The 21,319-nt window shown below is 41.3% G+C and overlaps 1 protein-coding gene across 1 annotated transcript in view; it reads right to left on the minus strand.

Moving 5' to 3' along the window:
- Positions 1-1,596: 1,596 nt before the first annotated feature.
- Positions 1,597-21,319, minus strand: part of TAFA4 (TAFA chemokine like family member 4) — a 127,284-nt gene continuing 107,561 nt past the window's right edge. The window contains exons 3-5 of the mRNA XM_029243326.1: positions 18,511-18,666; positions 2,284-2,447; positions 1,597-1,635 (exon numbers count right to left, since the gene is read on the minus strand). Coding sequence (XP_029099159.1) covers positions 1,597-1,635; positions 2,284-2,447; positions 18,511-18,666 — 359 coding nt within the window. The remainder of the gene's footprint in view (positions 1,636-2,283; positions 2,448-18,510; positions 18,667-21,319) is intronic.

A 21,319-nucleotide genomic window follows, 5' to 3' on the forward strand; every position in this document is an offset into this window, starting at 1 on the left:
AAAAAAAAAAGTAGCTACGTATCACGAGGGCTGGGGGAACTGTATTGCTTCTAGAGCTTCCCAAGCGCTCAACGAAACGTCACTACCGTTCAGGATGCAGCCTGAGCAAACTTCTAACCCCCAGCACATAGAGCCAAAATGGCCCTCAAGGTTTGCTTCCTGCAGCTGCCCTCGCTCTCGGCACATCAATAGAGAGGGAGCTGCTGCAGCAGGGGACCCCTTAGACACATTCATTTCTGGAACACAGCTGGCTGGCACTTGTGTTCTTCTTTTATATTTATATGTAAGAGTCAATGCAAGAATAATCTTGCAAAGTGTAATTTCCTAGTTGACAAGAAACACGTTGAAGGACATTTTCTTTTTTTTTTTCTTTTTTTTTTTTTTAATCGTTGATGGATTTAAGACCCTGGCTCCTTGGCCACTCCAAGATTTTGATTTAGGAGGGGGTGAGGGAAGAAGGGCTGAAAGGGGCGCATTGGGAAAGGATGGTGGAATCATCTTAAGGCGGGATTTGCTTAACAAGCACACTCGGGTTTACACGGGTTGGAAGTGTATGGGGAGTTGGTTAGAAGGAGAGCTGATAAAAAGGCTGGCAGTGCTAACCTCCTTCCCCCTCCAGCAACCTCCCCGAGCTTCTACTGCCCTGGACATAAAAGCCTAGATCAGGTCATTTAACCTGGTAGTTATGCTGTCACTAACAAGGACACGTTAGTTGATCGTTGCAATTAATGTTACAATGGTCTTGATTTTGAAATTATTTTACCTAGATAACGAGGAACTAATCAAATCACTGACTATATACTATTGGTAATTTGGGGTAGGACAAAGACCAGCTAAAATCTACATTTAAAATGTATTATAAAACCTTGTTCTATAATAGTCTGTTGTAGATGTAACCTTTTATTCATGACATACTTAAAATCTCGTGTATTATAATACCCCACGTACACACACATAGGAGGAGAACTCACCTTCTCATGACCTCAGGGGTTGAAAATGATTGAGAGCTCGAGTAATTCCAAATACTCATAAAGGGGAAACTGTAAGCAAGATGAGAAACGCTTCAAGAGACGTTATACCTCCTCAGGGGCCACAGCTGACACAGCAACCAGAACTAAACAAACAGTCATCCCATTCCAGTGTGCCTAGCTCATTAGAATGACCTGTTTTATGAATATTTCCTTTCAAGCAATAGTCGCGGAGACATGCAGCTGGCTCTGGGACGATTATGGGTAAGCAAAGCAGCGAGGGGCCCTGACTTCACAGCTCTCCTCCTAGGCAGAAAGCTGTCAGTATGAAGCCAATAAGTATAGCGCTCCCTGTAAAATGTAACTATAGTACCGTGCTAGAGATACAGGGAGCGTGAATCCTACCAGTGAAGGATTCCCTGAAGCAATAATGGTGAACTAGAAAAGAAAGGCAGAAGGCACATTCCTTTGCAACTGTAAAGGCACCACAGGAAGAAGGCCGAGACGGTTGGAGCAGAAAGAATGAAGGGAGGGAGGTAGTTTGCCAGGTTATTTACCTAGGGCCAGACAAGCACAGGCTAGCTAAGGAACCCAGAGAAGCCACTGAAAAATGGGGAGGTGGCCTAGCTTAGCGGATCTGCAATTCGCAAAAACGACTAGGGTCATCCTGTGGAGAACAGACTGGGAGGGAATCAAGAGCGGATGTGAGGCCGCAACCTCAGTCATCCAGATGAGGCACAATGGCGGACCTCACGGGGATTGTAACTATGGGACGCAGAAGCGTGGAGGGATTTGGGAGTCACGATCCCAAAGACAAAATAATAGACTGGACAGGGAGAGATGAGGAAGAAGTTAAATTTCTGGCTCAAGAACCAGGTGGAAAATGGAGTCTTTCAGAGCCAGAAAGAGGATGATCTGGGGAGGAAACTATTGACTCGCAAGGCTTGAATTAGAGTCTTCAACCATTAAATCTCCTCTTAGGCAGTAGGTCTTTCTGTTTCAGCAAATCACCTGGAGGTGGATTCCTGCCATACTGTTTTGATACACGGGACTGTCAACTCTGAAACCTTAACTTGAAAGCGGCCCGTGAAGGAGCTGAACTGAATTCAGTAGCCCTGCCTAAAAGAATGCGTTTCCCCACCAAATCACTGCTCTGTAAAATCTGAAACTAAGGGTGATGCTGAGAAATGGGCTTTTCAAAGGGCCAAAGTCACAGAGGGGCCCTGCCCAAGCAGGTTTATCAACAAGAAAGACCGCTGTCCTCTTGACGGCAGGACGAAATGAAGGGGGGGAGACCCCACAGGTAATGGTATACTGAGGTTGTAGATGACTGTTGGGTTTTGTCTATACTTGCCTTTGTAGTTTTGACTTTATTGCCACTGCTACAGGACCAACCTGAGTGATCTGGCAGCTCTTTGCAATCCTCTCCTTCCAAGCAAGGATTCATGTGACACCACCATTTCCGAATCACAACGGAAGCTGGAAGACAAAGCCAAATAATATTTGGGACACTGTTTCTTCCTCCAAATACAGGTAACATAAAGCTCACCATTGGTGAGTACACTGGCTTCCAAGATGGCTTATGGTGAAATCTCGTGAGTACAGAATCCAATCAGCCGTATACTGTACAGAAACAAACAGTTTCTTTTTATGCAGTTGGCTAACCGAGGATGATGTAGCTAGTGAGGTCTCGCACTGTGCAGCACGCCCGCCCGGGTTTGAATTTGGCTGTGCTACCTTTTTTGAAGGACCTCGGACTAGCTTTTTTACCCTCAGCTTCAGTTTCTTCATCTGTACGATGGGAATAAAAACAGAGCCTTGCCAGAAGGTGGCAAGAGCATAAAGGCAATCCGTGTGGAAGTCTTGGCTGACTGTGGACCAGTCACTGTGTGGTCAGAAAATGTTCACCATTATCGTGGTCTCCGTCTCTGGTTGCAGGTTACAGTGGTGGACGCGGATACCGCGGTTGTGTTTCATACTCTTTGTTTTCAACAGCAAAGACTAAGCACAGTCAACATGTTCAGCACACAGGGTGCCTCATCTCTCCACGCCATTCCAGCAAGGTGAGTAACCACTTGAGTCAACTACTAGACGCACGTTAAGATGGGAGGGGCGGGCCACCCCCTCACATGCCTACATTCTCGACTAGTCAGTTAGCTTACCTGTGAATTCCCTTTCCTCTTCATCTCACTATCCCCACAGCAGTCTGCCAATAAAATGATTGATGTCTTAAGCCCCTGAATCAGAAACTAGTACCCCAGATCTCTGGGTTTGCAGGCAGACGAAGAGAAGTTAAGGAAAAACCATCACCTTGATGGTTATTCCCGTACATTTCAAAGGACGAAAAAGATTGTGATTGATTTTTAAAGGAGAACCCCCCACCCTGCAGGCTGGTATAGGACAAAGCTCCAGAGCTGGGGATAGTATGTGTGGATTGGATTGGGGGTGGAGGTAGGTGAGCCTTGTTTTTTCTCTTTTTTCTTTTTTTTGGGTCGAAACAGTAACACGTTGACTAAAAAAAAAACAAACAATTATACCCCAATGGATTTTACCACTGCCTCAGAAGTCTGAAACTAAAGTTCAAGAAAACGCAGGCATCCACAGGCCCACCTTGGAGAACTCCAGACCACCACCCTAAAGTAAGTGACACCAATTTTATGACTTCCCAGTGCCTAGAAAAGTTAGGTTTACACTACACTGTAGTCTATTAAAGGTGCAATATCCTTATATCTAAACTAAAAAAAAAGTTGGTGTACCTACTGTAATTAATCATTTTGTTGCTCAAAATTGCTAACCATCACCTGAGCATTTAGCGAGTCATATTCTTTTTGCCAGTGGAGGGTTTGAAATACCGCAAGAACTGCCACAATGTGACACAAATACACAAAGTAAGCAAAGGCGGTTGGAAAAGTGGCACTGATAGACCACTGCCTCAAACCATCAGTCTGTAAAAACGCAGTATCTGAAGTACAGTGAAATGAGGTATGACTGTAAATCCTAAGAGCTACTTTTTCTCGAGTGCAGGACACATCGCCAGATGTCCTGCCTGCATTTGCTAATTTCAAATTCGCTACAACTCTGAGGTTCAAAGTGGCTATTTCTTTTTTCTGCATTTTACAGAGAGGAGAAAACTGAGGTCTGGTGGTATTAAATGAGTTGCCCAGAGTCAGCCTTTTTCCATTTTCCAAGTAGCCAAGCAGCATTTGAACAGAGGCAATCTAACACTGCTGCCAACACTTAATACGTACCCACTCCCTCCCAGCAGAGATCTCTACTAGAGGCAATGACAAAAGTAGGTAACGGAGGAAGCCAGCGCCTTCAAAACTCTTCTCCTGTCAGGCAAACGCGATGTGGCAGGATGAGGGTGTAGGATTGTTGCATTATTGGCTGAAGTAACCAGATACTGTATTTTCTCCACATGCAGCCACCGTTCCAGATTTGGCCAAATACTGAGCTATGTGTCCAACGAGTCCCATCCAAACCAACAGTACATGAGTCAGGCAGATTTGTGATCTAGAATAACCAAGTGCTATTTAAATCAGGAAGTGCCAACACTGAGAAAGGCACGTAGCTAAGTGGGTTATTTATTTTGTCAGAGACTGACACTGCACTTGAGTGGACGGACACACTGGGGCCATGCCTGACCAAGTTACATTCTTTTCAGCCCCCGACATCACAACGGTTTCACCTTAAAATCGTATGGAGCTGTGTCATTTTCAAAGCACTTTTATGTACTGTTCCCTTGTGATGGTCCCAAGAACCTTCAGAAGCAAGAAGGGGAGGCAGAGGGTTCCAGATCCAAAAACCAGAGCTTGCCACAAAGTGAGTAATACTTGAAGCGAGACTCTGTATCCATCGGTCTTTCTACTTGTACCACAATTTGCAGTAATCGTTTAGATTAATAAGTGCTACACAAAACTGACCATCTTCAAAGAGCCGACCAGTCATTGATTATTTTCTGAGTACCTTAGTTTGGTCCCAAGTAGATATGTAGATACAAAGATAAACAAGAGGTGATTCCCAGCCCTCAACTGAAAATGCCATCTGCAGGACTGGAAAAGTTATCTGAACGTTGCCAGAGCTTAGTTATATTTGCACAGAGTTAAAAGTGAATCTGAGGTACTTTTTAAAAAGGCTTTAAAACTGTTCCTTAGACAAACTTTCTTCCACTCAGCAGTGGAAACCTATGAACTCTTGACAGGTATCAGAGCTACATGGATGATTCAAAAAGAAGCTTTGACAGATGGCTAGTGATCTGTCCAGGTGAAGGCGGGGGGGGGGGGGGCAGTGAACGGCCACCTGGAAGCCAGGAGACCCACGTGGCTCAAGTGAGGGGTCAGCAGGGAAACAGTGGGCGTTCAGCTGAGAAAGGTGGTCTGGGAAGCAAACTTTAGGGACTGTCAAGGACAATCCAGGACTTGATTCTCTAAGCAGTGGGAAGCCATGGAAAGTTTCTCAGCACGGTAGTGCAACAAGCCAGGAAAACCTATGTCCCTAGAAGGGTGAGTCTGGCAGGGACGATGAAAGAATTTAGAACAAAAAGGTGCCTGACAGGGAAGACCAACTGAGGTGTGAGTGAGGGGAGAAATCTGGGAATAAAACTCCCCGCAGAGGAAACAGATTGAATCCGATATTATCTCAGCTTCACAGCGGAGAAACGCTAGTACCTTCTCACTGGACTCAGGGGAATCTGAAATAATCCTGATGCCGAATCTAGAAGAGGAGCTTGAGGTGGGGAAAATGATGGCTTCAGGCTTTCATCACAGTCTCAACTACAGCATTGCCTAGTATTTTGTTTAAGGATTTAAGTGTAATAATGTATTTAAATAAATACAAGAAGGAAGCATACGCAGTCAAGCCCTTTGGAAACTCTTTACCACTGTCCTCTCATTTCGTTGGGAAATACGGAGCGATGGAGACAGATTCACAATAGACTCCTTAAAACAGCAGGCTGCCCTGGAATTTCAAATATTTCTAGTTGCAAAAAAGACATCGTGTTCATATTTGATAGAATACGTTGAGTGAGGAGCCCTAGAAGTAGACACTTTATCCAGATAAGGTTTCCTTGTGAAAGACTTAATCGCAAATGTTCTTTCAGAAAAGGAGACATGATAAGAGCCATCCCGCTAGCCAAAATACAAGTTTCAAATTCCTTTATGAGTTAAGGATTGATTAAGGAACTCGCAGCTAAACTGAAAACCAACAGTGGGTTTGACCCGACAATGACTAAGGTGATAAACAGCCCGGATGTTTCAGCTCTGAGTGCATACGGAGTAGGGCTATGAGCTGAGACAAAAGACTCAGAAGTAGGGTTCTATTAAAATAACTCTTGAGAACATCTGCCCACTTAACTGAGTTTTGCCTCCACAGGAAAATAAATTTGTAGGAGGCATACACGGTTTTTTTCCTGGTGCCAAATACCATAATATACTTATACTTTACATGAGAAAGTGTCTTGTCGCTTCTATTTTTAAAATGAGATTCTTTAAAAAGCCCCCTGCCTTAGGAAAATACAAAATATCCCTATCTGTCTATCTCCAAGCTGCCGAGCTCTAACGAATCTCTAGCTTTATGCAGAAACGAACTTAAAAAAAGACAGGCAACTAGTACTTTCTATAATGTTGTTTTTTAGGTGCTCCTGGTGCATTTTCTTTACTCTCTGTTGTATGAGCTAGATGGAGGGTTTTTGTTTCTAGCCCTCGTCCCAAATAAATACCACTCTATTAAATAAAACACAATATGTATTTATATAGCTATTTAGATAAGCCCACCTTCGAATAAGACCAACAGGCTCACTTCTCAACAGCTGGCATCTCCTTTGTGGACTTAGTGTGGTTGTCTTTACACAGAGTTAAGGCTCTTCTAAAGAAGAGTGTATTTTTACCCTGAAACTACGGACAGAGAGATTAAGAGCACATCTTCGGGGAATATGTATCATCTAGAAAATGGAAACAGTCACAAGCATAGGTTCTGAGGTTTTAACGTATCGTATCTTCAGCTGTTTTGCTCTCACCCCTGTTACTTCACCCCTGTTATTTCAAGACACTCACTGTGTTCTTTAAAAATTAAGCCATTCGTTAACTTTTAAGATAGGTGGAAAGCCCTGCCAATTTATATTTCTGGTTATTCAAAGAAAAGAAGCCATTCCAACCTGACCCAGGTAACATGCATAAAAGCAGTAGTGAGAGGACTATAATTTTTTTAAGGAACCTTTTCCTTGTTCCCACACTTCACAAATGACACAGCACTGTTATCTGCACAGAGTACGGCGGGAGGCTGGGGCTGAGGACGTACAGACTCCTCTTCTGTGATCTAGGTTTGTCTTCCCAGCTAAAGGCCCTCTCGCACAAGCACACACACATCTGGGAGAAACTGCTAAGGCAGGGTCTCTTGACCTACGTTTGGGACCAGATCATTCTTTATTGGGGGTGTATATCCTGTGCATTCACCGTGGATATTCAGCAGCAACCCTGGCCTCTACCTGCTAGATACCAGTAGCACCCTCTCCCCCAGCATAACAACCAGAAGTGTCACCAGACATGGTCAAATGTCCCCCGGGGTGCAGCGAGAAAATCACGCCCCGGCTGAGAAACACTGATCTGTGGTTATCTGTTTATCTATGGTGATGATTTAGATGTACTCGGCCCAACGTGAGAGGCTATGCTAGATCATCAGACCTCATCAAAGCTTGGGCTGGTGAAAGTGATACTAATTCACAGTAAATATCTCTCTTTCACACACACAAATCCTGGCTAATCTTGGGCTCACTACACTGACAGTCTATGTGACCTGTCAGATTCAGAGATCACATTTTTCCTGCTCAGAAACCTCAGGGTATTTTATATGCACTTTGTTCCTAGCACTTCATACCCTTTCTTATCGGCAGAGTCTGCTTCATCCATTCTCCTTGAATACAAATTCCCAGAAGGCAGGCAGTAAGCCCTAAAATTTGATTTGCTCTAAGGCCTTTAATATCACAGGCTCTGTTTACATCTCCAGCTTTGTCTTCTACCATTTCTGAGCCAGATGAGCTGATTCTGCTTCCCAAGGCTGTCCCCTTCATTCTCAGGTGCTCTACACGCCTGCCCTCCCTAGCTCCTTCCTACCTGGTCAAGTCAGACCGATGGCTTCTCATGGGCACCACCGCTGACCCCTCGTCTGCTTTACTAGAGTTTAATTACCAATCTTTCCGAGTAAACTCTGGGCTCCTTGAAAGCAGGACCTGAGTCTAATTATTATGCTACCCTCCAGCATCTAGGACATGCCAGGCACCAATGTGCTAAATTAGAACTTGATAAATGAACAAACATACACAAGAGGCATGTCCTTCCAAACTTCCAAAGTACTTTTTGTAAAGGATACTTCATTGTCCTTTACCTGACCAACACTGAGAAGAACTCAGAAAACCGCTTCGTCTGCAAGGTGGCACAGAGAACATAACTGGTAAGAAAACCGTGTGAACTCACAACTTAAAGACAGACCCTGCATCTCACCACACAATCCATAAAGCCATGAAAGATGTCTGCAATACACACAGTAACTCTTGTCCTTAAATAAGCGAAATCCGACATCTCAGAAAAGATACATGGGCATCATCAAAAGGAAAAAAACTATAGCTTTAAAAAGTAACTAACTGTCTTCCATTCCTAGGCTTTCACCTTATTAAGTTTTTTTAAAACCGATGTTTAGAAAGCATTCACTTTGACAAAAATAAATTGTTTCACTGTACTACACATTTATTTCATTTTATCCTAAAACGATTCAGCATTGTCTCTTGATAAATGTGTAGAATACAGTTCCTACCACAAAACAGCCTTGTCTATGCCAGTAGACGAGTCAAAAGCAAGAATGCTTAACAGCTAAAGTTTCTGTTTTAGGATCCAAGTAATCATAGCTTTAATCAAATAATTCCCCATCCCTTCTCCCAAATCCCAAATGTGTATTACAGACACATTTCAATAATTCAGGGGGACTTCATAAGTTAATTATAAGAAAAAAGCCTGATAGGAGAAAAAAAAAAGCTATTTTTTCTCCCTTTTTAACTAGTAAAAGCTATGATTTTATGGAAGAGCAACAAAAAACACCAGGTAAGTATCTGGGGTGTGGATTAACAAAAATGCATAAAGGTAGTCCAGTGTCTATACCAACATTAATAAGTGCCCCCCCATGTCTTCTCGCCTTGGTTTTAATTTAAATGTAAATTCAAGTAAATTTTATATTTTAGATCCTCTCTATTCTTCGTGACAAATAAGATAAAAGGAACATATCAGCAGAGACTAGGTCTTCCCGCATGCCAATTAGCAGCATGATACCGCATAATTATTGTGGGATAAAGATTAAGCAGGTAAAGCTAAAAAGCCCTAATCAAAACATGTTCAGATAACGAACAGATGATCAGGGAGATATGAAAACAGACATACACCCTAACTAGAGCCTAAACTACAACTTCCTACACCTCCTCTGTGACTTTGAGCCAATAAACATTGACTGAGCACCGACTATTTGCCAAGCAATGCTAGTGCAGGGAACACAAATACGAAGGCACAATTACAATCCCCTCTTTCAGGGTTTTGGTATGCTCTGGCCACCAAATGTTGCACTGAAGTTACCGATTTACATAAAGCTTCTCCTGCACTACCCAATATAGACGCTTCTAGTCACAAGTTCCCATGTAAATTTACACGAGTCACATCTCAAATGCTCAAGGGCCACCTGTGCTTAGTGGCAACCAATCATACTGGACACGTATACATCATGCCGTATAGACGGGGAGATATATAGAAAGAACATCTGCGTCATCACAGAAATTCTACTGTACAGACTCTGCTCCGACACCAAATAATTGGTCTCCATCACTTACTGATCCTCTACACTAGGGAAATCATGGACCCTGTGAGCGTGTTTCCTTTGCCACAGACACAACCAAAATGTCTTTCAGTAGAAGAACAGCTAAATAAATTATAACCTGTCCAATATAATGGATGCTGTGGAGCGATTAAAAAAACAGGTCAATAGGTACTAGTACACAAAGAGCTCCACAACCTAATACTAATAGGAATAATGCACATTGGATTAAGAAATATCCAGTGATAGCCATTTGTGTAAAACACATTCATACTGAAATCCACCACATTTTCCACAGACCTGTCTCAAATACACAAGTATATGGAAAATATATTGACCAAACCCATAGGGTAGGGGCCAAAAGGGATTTTTCCCATATACAAAATTTAAAACAAGCCAGTGTATGATAAGGTACTAGTATTTCCTTTACTAAGAGACAGATGCCAATAGGAACTATTACCCTATCTGTACTTTCCAGGCGTCGATAAAAGTGCTTTGAGTTTTGTAAAACATTATTTAGATATCTAAGATTTTTATATCCAAATATTCTAAACTAGACAGTATAAATACAGTTTGTCATGGTTCGTGAGCTCGTGTAGAAGTTTAAAATATATAGAGGCGATGTTGGTTCTGGATAAAATGGCAGAATAGGAAGACCCTGAGCTCACCTCCTCCCATGGACACACCAAAACTACAAATACCTATAGAACAACGATTTCTGAGCATGACCTAGAGACTAGGAGAACATATTTCTACAACTAAGGCTATAAAGAAAAGGCCACATCCAAACAGGTACGAAGGTCAGAGATGTGGTCTAGTCAGAACCGACACCCCTGGTGCAGGGACCCACAAGCAGGAGGGATATCACAACCATAAAGCTCCCTGCTGAGGAGCAAAGGGTCCGAGCCCCACATCAACTGCCCCAGCCCGGGGGTCCTGCACCAGGAAGATGAGCGCTAGAACATCTGGCCTTGAAAACTAGTGGAGCTTACGTCTAGGAGAGCTGGAGGAATGGAGAAAACTGAGACTCCACTCTTGAAGGATTCACACACAAACTCACTTGCTCCAAGTCCCAGTACGGAGGCACCAGCTTGCAAAGTGCCTGTGTGACACAAGAAGGAAATTCACCGACTAAATTTAGGACACATGCCAGAGGGGCAGGGATCCGGTGGAACTTCCTCCAGGGACTGAAGTGCTGGCAGGAACCCTTTTTTAACTCTCCTTTTACCTAGCTTGCCCAGCACTGATGTGCACCATTTCCGTAACTCTCCATCTACCTAGCTAACACTGTGTGCCCCACCCCGGTGTTCCCCTAAGACCCTACCCAGCTGTGATCAGTCCCTCCAAAGTAGCTCCTGCCCTACCTGCTGGGCCACCTCAGCCGTTACCAGTGCCCCTGCAAAATGGTTCTTGCCCCCTACCCCACCCAGCAGCTTGGCCGGCACTGGCGTCCCTCCAAAGCAGCTCCCATTCGGAGAGCTCCGCACACCGGCAGTCCCACAAGAGTCATGATCAGGCCCCACAGCCAGTTGTGCCAGAGACGAGTTCTACGAGTTCTACACATCAACGTGCCCCATAACAGTCCCGGCCAACCCATGCAACCAGCAAGCCTGGGGGTCAGCCCTGCCCACCAACCAGTGTGTCTGTAGCAATCAGGACTCAACCATAAAAGAAGGGTGCATACAGCCCACACCAGTGATACCTCTGGAGCAGCTGGCTCTGGGGACCAAGGGTGACTGTGCCACTGGGCCCCACAGGGCACCTTGTACATAAGGCCACTCTTTCGAGACCGGGAGACATAGCTGACATACCTCATATATGTAGTTAGCCAAAATGAGGAGACAAAGAAACACCTTCCAAATGGAAATAAACAGGAAAAAACACAGAAAAAGAACTAAATGAAATGGAGGTAACCGATTTACCAGCTAAAGAGTTTAAAGTAATAGTCATAGAGACACTCACTGAACAAAGGAGAAGAATGAATGAACTCAGTGAGAACTTCAAAAAAGGGATAGAACTTCAAAAAAACATCAGAACTAAAGAATACGGTAACTTCTACTCAGTACTCTGTAATGGCCTGTACGGGAAAAGTATCTAAAAAAGAGTGGATGTATGTATATGTATAACTGATTCACTTTGCTGTACACCTGAAACTAACACAACATTGTAAATCAACTATACTCTGATTAAAAATACATACATCCAGTAACTTAAACACACTAAAGGGAATCAACAGCAGATGTAGCAATACTTAGAATAGACTCTAAAACAAAAACTGTAAACAGAGACAAAGAAGGACATTACCTAATAATAAAGGGATCAATCCAACAAGGTATAATGCTCGTAAATATCTACGCACCCAACAGAGGAGCACCTAAACACATAAAGTAAATATTAACAGATATAAAGGTAGAACTTGACAGGTATAATAGGAGGACGTGAACACCCCACTTATATCAATGGACAGACCATCCAGACAAAAAATCAATAATGAAACATTGGCCTTAAGTGACACATTAGATCAGATGACCTGGATAGATACAGTCCACCAAAAAAAAAAGCACACAGAAAAAAGTAAACTCAAGATGGATTAAAGACCTAAATGTAAGACCAGACACTATAAAACTCTTAGAGGAAAACATAGGCAGAACACTCTTTGACACAGATCACAGCAATATCTTTTTTGATCCGTCTCCCAGAGTAATGGAAATAAAAACAAAAATAAACAAATGGGACCTAATTAAACTCAAAAGCGTTTGCACAGCAAAGGAAACCATAAACAAAATGAAAAGAGAACCCACAGAATGGGAGAAAATATTTGCAAATGATTCAACCAACAAGGGATTAGTCTCCAAAACTTACAAACAGCTCATGTGACTCAGTATCAGAAAAACAACCCAATCAAAAGATGGGCAGAAGACCTAAATAGACATTTCTCCAAAGAAGACATACAGAAGGCCAAGAGGCACGTGAAAAGATACTCAACATCACTAATTACTAGAGAAATGCAAATCAAAATTATGAGATATCACCTCACACCAGTCAGAATGGCCATCATCAAAATATCTGCAAACAATAAATGCTGTAGAGGGGGTGGAGAAAAGGGAACCCTCCTACACTGTTGGTGGGAATGTGAATCGGTAGAGCCACTATGGAAACCATATTGAGGTTCCTTACAAACGGAAAAAAGAGAGCTGCCATATGTTCCGGCTCTCCCACTCCTGGGCATATATCCAGAGAAAAGCATGGTTCAAAAGGATACGGCACCCAATGTTCATTGCAGCACTGTTTACAGTAGCCAAGACATGGAAGCAAACCTAAATATCCATCAACAGATGAATGGATAAAGAAGATGTGGTACATACATGACAATGGAATATTACTCAGCCATTAAGAAGAATGAAATAATGCCATTTGCAGCAACATGGATGGACCTGGAGATTATCATATTAAGTGAAGTAAATCAGAAAGAGAAAGACAAATAGCATATAATATCACTTATATATGGAATCTAAGAAAACAGATACAAATGAACTTATTTACAAAACAGAAACAGGATCACAGACTTAGAGAACGAACTTATAGATACTGGGGGGAAGGGTGGGGGAAGGGATAGATTGGGAGTTTAGGCTTGACATGTACACACCTCAATATTTAAAATAGATAACCAACAAGGACCTACTGTATAGCAGCAGGGAACTCTGCTCCATACTCTGTAATAAGCTAAATGGGAAAAGAATTTGAAAAGGAGTAGAAACATGTATATGTATAACCGAATCACTTTGCTATACACCTGAAACTAACACAACACTGGTAATCAACTGCACTCCAGTATAAAATCAACAGTTTCCTATAAAAGCAGAAAAAACACATACATTTCAAGAGCACATGGAACATTCTCCAGGATAGATCACATTATACCATAACACAAGTCTCAATAAATTTAAGACGAGTGAAATCAAGCACTTTCAACCACCCACAGAGGTATGAAACAAGAAATCAAATTACAAAAAGAAACCTGGATAAAACACAAATGCGTGGAGACTAAACAACATGTTACCAAAAAACCAATTCGTCAGTGAAGAAATCAAAGAGGAAATCAGAAACTATCTCGAAACAAATAAAAATAACATACAATTTTCCAGAATCTATAGGACGCAGTGAATGTAGTTCTAAGAGGGAAATTTAGTGATACAGGCCTACCTCAAGAAACAAGAAAAATCTCAAACAACCTAACTTACCATCTAAATGAATTAGAAGAAGAGGAACAAAATAAAGCCCAAAGTCAGCAGAAGGAAGGAAATAATAAGTATTAGAGCAGAAATAAATGAAATAGAGACTAAAATGAAAATAGACAAGATCAATGAAACTAAGAGCTTGTTCTTTGAAAATATAAACAAAATTGATTAACATTTAGCCGTACTCATCAAGCAAAAAAAAGAAAGGGCCCAAATAAAATCAGAAATGAAAGAGAGGTTACAACCAACACCACAGAAATACAAAGAATCATAAGAGGTCAGGAGAAATAATCATATACCAACAAACTGAACAACCTCAAAGAGACAGATAAACTCCTAGAAACATACATTCTTCTAAGGCAATCAGGAAGAAATAGAAAATCTGAACAAATTGATTACTAGTATTGAAATTGACTCAATAATCCAAAAGCTCACAACAGGATACCAAGGGGGAAGGGGGGGTTGGGATGAATTGGGAGATTTGGATTGACATATATATACTATCAATACCAAGTATAAAATAGATAACTAATGAGAACCTACTATATGGCACAGGGAACTCTACTTCATGCTCTGCGGTGCCCTAAATGGGAAGGAAATCCACAAATGAGGGGATACGTGTATACGTATGGCTGATTCACTCTGCTGTACATCAGAAACTGACACAGCAGTGTAAAGCAAGTATACTCCAGAAAACAAAACAAAAAATCCCTTCACAACGAAACGAAGTCCAGGACCAGATGTCTTCAGAGATGAATTCTATAAAACATTTAAAGAAGAGTTAATACTTATCCTTTTCAAATTATTCCCAAAAGTTAAAGAGGAAGGAATGCTTCCAAACTCATTATCCTTATACTAAAACTATAGACAAAGACTGTACACCAAAAAAAGAAAAAAAAAAAGACAATTACTGGCCAACATCCCTGATGAGTATAGAAGCAAAAAACCTCAACAAAACATTAGCAAACCTAATTCAACAGTACATTAAAAAGACCGTATGCCATGATCAAGTGGGATTTATTCCAGGAATTCAAGGATGGTTCAATATCTGCCAATCAATCAAGGTGATGCACCACATTTACAAAATACAGGAGAAAATCATACAGTCATCTCAATAGATAAAGAAAAAGCACTTGGCAAAATTCAACATCCAGTTATGATTAAAAGCTCTCAACAAAGTGAGTATAGAGGGAATGTACCTCAACACAATAAAGGCCATATACAATAAACCCACAGTTAACATCACACTCAATGGTGAAATGCTGAAAGCTTTTCCTCTGAGATGAGGAACAAGACAAGGACCCCTACTATCACGACTTTTACTCAACACAGTGTGAGAAGTCCTAGCCACAACAATCAGACAAGAAAAAGAAACACAAGTTATCCAAATTAGAAAAAAAAAGAAGTAAAACTGTCACTGTTTGCAGATGACATGATAGTATATATGAAAAAAACCTTAAAGACTCCACCAAAAAACTATTAAAACTGGTAAGTGGATTCAGTAAAGTTGCAGGATACAAAAATCAGTATACATAAATCTATTGTATTTCCATAAACTAATAACAAACTAAGAAAAATTAAGAAAACAATCACGTGTGGGATAAGCTAACCCTTATACACTGTTGTTGGGAATTTAAATTGGTGCAGCCACTATGGAAGACAGTATGGAGATTCCTCAAAATACTAGGAATAGAATTACCATATGATCCAGTAGCTACCCCACTTCTGGCTCTCTACCCAAAGAATACAAAAACACTAAATGGAAAAGAAATATGCACCTCTATGTTCACTGCAGCATTATTTACAATAGCCAATGTATGGAAACAATCTAACTGCCTGCCCATCAACGGATGAATGGATAAAGAAGATGTGGTGTATATATATATATATATATACAATGGAATATTACTCAGCCATAAAAAGAAGAAAATTCTGTCATTTGCAACAATGTGAATGTATCTTATTTCTAAGTGAAATAAGTCAGACAAAGAAAGACAAATAAGATATTATTTCACTTATATGTGGAATCTAAAAAAATTTTTAAAGAGAGAAAAAAAGAACAACAAACAAAACCAAACAGAAACAGACTCACAGATGCAGAAAAAAAACTGGTGGTCTCCAGAGGGGAGAAGTGTGGGAGGTTGGACAAAATAGGTGAAGAGAATTAAGAGGTACAAACTTCCAGTTATAAAATAAGCCATGGGGATGTAATATACAGCACAGGGAATATAGTCAATAATTTTGTAATAATTTTGTATGGCAACAGATGGTTGACTTATCCTGGTGATCAGTATGTAATGTTTATCAATGTCAAACCGCTATGTTGTACACCTAAAACTCCCATAATATTGTATGTCAACTATACTTCAATAAAAACATTAAACATCTTTACAACTGTTAATTAAAAATTAAATAAGATCTACAGAGGCAAGCAACCATTGTTGTTACCTTTCGAAATGAATCTGTGATTAGTGAAGATGAAATAATTCTCTCCTGTGCTAAAACTCATCATGCACCAGCTACTGCGGGGAGATGTAAATAAGAGACCCAGTTCCCATCCTCAAGCAACTTGCAGACTAATGGGAAGCATACATTCGACAAGTTTTTACAACAAAACAAGATGCACATCATGAACTGGAAGTACGGGGAGATACAAGAACATATAGAAGATCTGAAAGGAGACTAGGCATTAAGTGGACAAATGTGTGTTGGGGGGATGAAGGGAACGATTCAGGCAATGACAGGTGAAGTGCAGAGATGAAAGGGAACAGAAAAGACTCCAGTTTGCCTGGGGTACAGTAGTTCAAAGAAAAAAGTAAGACAGAACGAGATTATGCAGGGCTTCATCAGCCAAGCCATGGTAAGGAATTTGGATTTCATTTTAAAGACAGTGGGAAGTCACTGAAGTGTGGCTTTAAATATGGGAGTGACGTAATGAGTTCTGTTTCTGTAGAAGGATCATTCTGGCTACAGCGTGAAAATGGGAAGACGAAGAGTAGTAAGCTCAGCAAAATGTATTTAGGCCCTTAGACGGTGGAGGTGACAGTGGGGTAGAGAAGAGTGGACTGATTTGAGAGAGAGCCAGGAGACAAAATGAGTATGATCTGGATTCAGTAATGGAGCAAATATATACACTAAACTGTCCCAGCTGGGGAGACAAACTTAGCAATTTTTTTTTTAATGTTAAAGATCCTTACCTTTTTTTTTATAGGCCTACAATCCTTTATCTTTAAGCCCCAAATCCAAAAAGCTCTGAAAATGGCAAGAATTTCTTTAGAATGGCAGCAATACCTGACTTGAATTAACATGAGGTTCTTCATCTTGCCTTATCCCATCCTGCATGAATATTCATATATTTTACTGTATAAATATTAATATCTGTAATTATGGGGTGCAACTGCAGAAGACGTTAGGTCTGTTAGGTAATAGATGGCATATGCACTATGTTGCCTTAACTAAATCTGACAGAAGCTGAATTCAGCAACACATTTGGCCCCCAGAGTTTCTGGTGAGGAATTCTAGATGGGAAATTTTCCACGTTCACTTTGCATTTTGAAAGGTGGCGGACATCACGCTGATACATAGCAACGGTATGTATACAATACGTGTACACCAAACAGTCTACACATGTGTGTCTGTTTGGTAGGGTAGGTGGGATGTGGTTAATTACTGTCGACTGTATGATTCTAGAGATAAGAATGTGTGTGTGTTTTAACCGCTGACCTTTAGAAATGCATCAGATAAGACAGGAAGTGTTCGTTTTCAGGGAGGTTTCACACCACTGTAGAGAAACTGCTACAAGACTTAACCTCATGCATCTGTCCCCCTGGGGACTGATACTTGTTTCTAACAAGGTGTCTGCTGGAAGGAGCCAGGGGGTATCAAAAGGAATCAGTCCCAGGCCTCCACCTACAACCATCAACATTGATTCTTTTTTTTTTTTTTTAACCACTGCCACCATATTCTGCTAGGGGATAGGGAAACAACAAATGAATGATATCCCAAACTATTCTCACAGAGCTTGCTCCAAAGATGTTGTATAAATAGTAAACTAGAAATAAAGAGAATATTAGTCTATAACATCAAACACGAGGTGAGAAAACCAGGTTGCTGACTTTCTGAATAGAGTTTTAGAGGAGGCGGAAAAGCATGTCTAGGGAAGAAACTGCTCCAGTGGGTGATATTTGGAGAGACAGTTGGGCAAGAAGAAATCAAAGCATATCTTCCTGATTGTCCAGTAACTGAACTCCTCATTGATACCTCTTGGGAGACATCATTAATACCCTACTCATTAAGAAATTTGTGGGGTTATATTTATGTTCATTTTTTAAATGACACTGACATAGTTGACATAGATGCAGCCCTAGTTTCCTTTGAGTTGCAAAGACAGCAAAGTAGGGGGGGTTCTTTAGTGTTAGGTCCTTTTGCAACATTAGGGAAACTGACCAGAAAGGTCTTACCTTCAACACAAGAAGGCTGAGCCCGAGTTGTGCCAGCAACCTGTCCTGGGAAGCAAGAACACTTGACCGTTTGTGATCGCTCCTCTATGCGGTTCTTGTTACAGCACCTGTGCACTGCGACCACCTCACAGGTCCCTTGCTTGATGTGGTGGTGACCTGGTGGATAACAGGGGAGCAAAAGAGACCCAGTGCTGTTAGGAAGAAATGAAAGTACCAAGGATGTGAATGATGCCATGACTACATTTCCCAATTCCATGTATACTACGTTTATGAATCCTTTTGGTTTGTTTTGATGTAAATTTAAACTTATATAAAGGTGGCAAGAATAGTGCAAAAAACTCCTATAAAACTGAGGTATACAGAAATTTGGCTTCCAGGACCTTTAGCCCCGGTATCACACCAATGGCTGTGTTATGTTACTTACATGGCAAAAGAGATTTTGCGGATGTAATTAAGATTACTAATTGGTTAAGTTTAAGAGAGGGAGATTATCCTGGATTATCCATGTAGAGCTGAGGTGATGAGCCCTTCAAAGCAGAGAGATGAAGCAGAAGGCGAATTCAGATTGAAACCACGAGGAGGACTCAAAACACCATTGCTGGCTTGAAAATGGAGGGGCCAAGAGTCAAGGAAATGGAGACTTCAGTCCTACAACCACAAGGCACTGAATTCTGCCAAAAACCTGGATGTTCTTGGAAGCAGATTCTTCGCCAGGGTCCCCATAAAGGAAGGCTCTCCTGCGGATACCTTGATTTTAACCCAGAGAAACCAGCCAAACTGTGCCAGACTTCTCACCTACAGAAACAAGCCGCTAAATTTATGGTAATCTGTCACAGCAACAATAGCAAACTGATATAAGACCTTTTACCTAGATTCCCTAATTGTTAACATGTGACCCCATTTGCTTTCTCATTCACTCTCTTTCATATATTTTTCTGAGCCATTTGAGAGTAAGTTGCAGACATGACACTCCTTCACCCCTAAATACTGTGTATTTCCCAAGAATAAAGACTTTCTCTGACATAATTAACGAATTCAGGACATTTAACATTAATACAATGCTATTATATAACTGACAATCTACAGTCAAATTTTTCCTCTTGTCCCAAAAATGTCCTTTAGAGCCATTTCCCCCACTGCTCAGGATCTAATGCAGAAGCCTACATTATATTTAGTTCACATTTCTTTAGCCTTCTTTAATCAGAAACTACTCCTCAGCCTTTATCTTTCTTGACCTTGACATTTTTAAAGAATACATGTCAGTTATTTTGTACAATGTTCCTCAGTTGGGATTTGTCTGATGTTTCCTCCTGATTAGAGTCAGGCAATGCACTTTTAGCAGATTACCCCAGAAGTGACACTATGTTCTTCTCAGTGCATCATATCAGGAGGCACATAATGTCATTTATCCAGCTTTTGGTGCTCTTACTTTTAATCACATGCTTAAGGTGGTGGCTGCCAGGTTTCTCCATTTCTAAAGGTACTATTTTGCCCTTTGTACTTAATAAGCATTTTAAGGGGAAATATATTAAAACTATGTAAACACCCCACTCTTCAAACTTTGACCCACTATTTTTAGCATCCATTGATGACTTCCACCAGAACCAATTATTAATATGATGGTTGCAAAACTGATTCTATATTAATATTCAAATTATCTCAGATCTAGACAGGAGGAGCCCCTTCATACTGGCAGCTGTGTCATTTTGACATATCCCCATTATGCTTTGAGATCTTAGCTAAATTTCTGGCTCAAAAGATGTGCCAGATTTTCCCTGCCCTCATCATTTTTCTCCAAGGAGCCCTGATTGTTTTTAGTGGGGCTTCAGATTTAGAAACCAGGACCTTGGCACAAAGGTTTATTCATTGCCACCAGGGAGTGACTTGGGGCTGAAAGGGCAGATAGACCTAGGAAGTGTGTGTGTGTGTGTGTGTGTGTGTGTGTGTGTCTGTGTGTGTGTGTACAGCGTGAGTCCACAGCGTAAGTCCACACTGGCATCTCCAATTCCATCCTAGCACCACAGGTTCTCACTGCTCTGTCCACAATTCTATATTTCTACCTCCCGTCGCCGACAACGATAAAACTGACTTCCATACTCCTGTAACAAACAGAAAATGGTTTACGTTTATATTGGAGTCCATTTTATCAGTTAGAAGTCTTTTAACAATGGAAAGTGATCTAAGTTCACTTAAGCCAAAGAGAATTTATTGGAAAATTATCAGGAGATTGTAAAACCAAGAGAGAACTTAGCTTAACACTAAGTGGACCCATTCTCATGGCTGGACCTGAGGGAATGATTCCACTCCATGAATGGAGTGGAATTCAAGGTCATGTCAGCTGTAGCAGCCACCGTCTAAGATGGTCCCTAATGCTCCCTGCCTCCTACTGTCCACATGTTTGTGCAGTCCCTTCCCACATGGTACCGGGGTTGGTCTTTATGACCAATAGCGTGCAGAGGAAATGATGATATGTCACTTCCAAAATTAGGTGGTCACCCTTTCTGTGCCTTTTGGATCACTCACTCAAAGGAAACCATGGGAATAAGTGGCCCTATAAAGGGGCCCTTGTGGCAAGGAAGTGAAGTCTCTTGCCAACAACCCTGTAAGTGAGCTTCGAGGTATATTCCCTCCTACACCGCACCAGCACTGGTCTCTGTGCCAGTGCCAATAGCACACGTCACAAGTGATGGTTTATCACTTCCACAGTCAGGTTATAAAAGACAGTGATGCAGTCCCTTGCTTGCTCATCAGTCACTCTGGAGGAAATCATGCTGTGTGCTGCCACGAGTGAGTTTGGAAGTGGATCCTA

Source organism: Monodon monoceros, unplaced genomic scaffold (assembly GCF_005190385.1).
Source record: "Monodon monoceros isolate NGI ecotype Baffin Bay Population unplaced genomic scaffold, NGI_Narwhal_1 Super_Scaffold_3, whole genome shotgun sequence".
In the NCBI taxonomy this organism is placed as follows: domain Eukaryota; kingdom Metazoa; phylum Chordata; class Mammalia; order Artiodactyla; family Monodontidae; genus Monodon; species Monodon monoceros.